Source organism: Fukomys damarensis, unplaced genomic scaffold (assembly GCF_012274545.1).
Source record: "Fukomys damarensis isolate Sample0158 unplaced genomic scaffold, DMR_v1.0_HiC HiC_scaffold_51416, whole genome shotgun sequence".
Taxonomy (NCBI): Eukaryota; Metazoa; Chordata; class Mammalia; order Rodentia; family Bathyergidae; genus Fukomys; species Fukomys damarensis.
The window spans coordinates 1-1,437 of NW_022952328.1; the positions used below are offsets into that span (position 1 = coordinate 1).

The 1,437-nt window shown below is 47.8% G+C and overlaps 1 protein-coding gene across 1 annotated transcript; it reads left to right on the top strand.

Moving 5' to 3' along the window:
• Positions 1-942: 942 nt before the first annotated feature.
• LOC104872809 (olfactory receptor 4C13-like) lies at positions 943-1,434 on the top strand (the record flags this gene model as incomplete). The annotated part of the gene is made up of 1 exon (XM_010639149.1): positions 943-1,434. A coding segment is annotated over exon 1 (492 nt), but the record flags the coding sequence as incomplete, so codon positions are not given.
• Between the last annotated feature and the right edge of the window lie 3 nt (positions 1,435-1,437).

Sequence of the window (1,437 nt, forward strand, 5' to 3'; positions counted from 1 at the left end):
TTTTTGGTACCTTGGATAGAACTCAGGACCTTATGCTTTTGAGGCAGGTGGCAGAACCACTGAGCTAAACCCCCGGCCCATCAGTGTAATGATCTTGAGAGTCAAATTGTCAAACAATATGTTTTGATACTCAACCTCTTGAATATGCCAAAACTACTCAACTGGAATGTAACTTTCAAGAATGCATTTATATTTCTCCTAAAGCAGGTATATACTGTGGATAGACAGAGTGAGAGAATGAGAACGTGTGCATTCATGGAGATGTAGGGATGTGGGCATTCATCAAGCATTTATTTATCTTCAAGCTGGTGCCATACACTGAAGACATTGTGCCAGATGCTATGCTAGGTGCAATGAGGAAACAGCCACTAGTATGATATGTGTGCATAGGCGCCAGGGAAGGTTTGTCCCCAGTGTTTACACATTTGCCCCATCTGTCTGCTTAGATTGCCTTGCAAGATAGGTCTTGACCATGGCTTTGTTAAAAATTTTAAATTGTGTGTTCAAGAGTAAATTCTGGAAGAGGGACTATGCTTTACCTTTTGCTGCACTTTACAACTTCCACAGCGTATCTTACAGCTGTGGCTGTTAAGCTCACCACCCCAGAGCAGGGGTCAGACTCAGGGGGAGATGGGATGACGCATCAAAGTCGCATGGTGTCGGAAATGGAGAATCCAGAGCTCATGAGCATGGCCCCCTATCTTCTTGTTAAATTGCCCAATGACTGATGCTTCACGAATGTTTTATGGGTGATAGAGCATTAGGTATCCAAAGAGACAGCATCCTGGGGGAAGTGGGGAGTAACAGAGGAAACGAGCCCCACTCCGTGGTAGACCCCCCTATCTCTGTGCTGTGAAAATCAGGCCACGACCTGTTCATGATTAACTACGTATCTCTATCTTGCGTAGGTGATTGAGGACCTGAGAAGGTGTTACTTCCTGGATGGATCACCCCGTGCCCCCCAATAATGTTACTGAATTTATTCTCTTGGGACTCACACAGAATCCACACTTGCAGAAAATACTCTTCCTTGTCTTTTTGTTCATCTTCTTATTTACTGTGCTGGCCAATTTGCTTGTGGTCATCACCATCTCCCTCAGCCCCAGCCTGTCTGCTCCCATGTACTTCTTCCTCACTTACCTGTCCCTCATAGATGCCTCCTACACCTCCGTCACCACCCCTAAAATGCTCATCGACCTGCTCTACCGGAGGAGGACCATCTCCCTGGGTGGCTGTCTGACCCAGCTCTTCGTGGAGCACTTCCTGGGTGGCTCGGAGATCATCCTCCTCATCATCATGGCCTACGACCGCTACGTGGCCATCTGCAAGCCCCTGCACTACACGACCATCATGCGTCAGGGACTCTGTCGCCTATTGGTGGTGGTAGCCTGGATCGGTGGGGTCCTGCATGCCGCTGTGCAAATTCTTTTCATGACC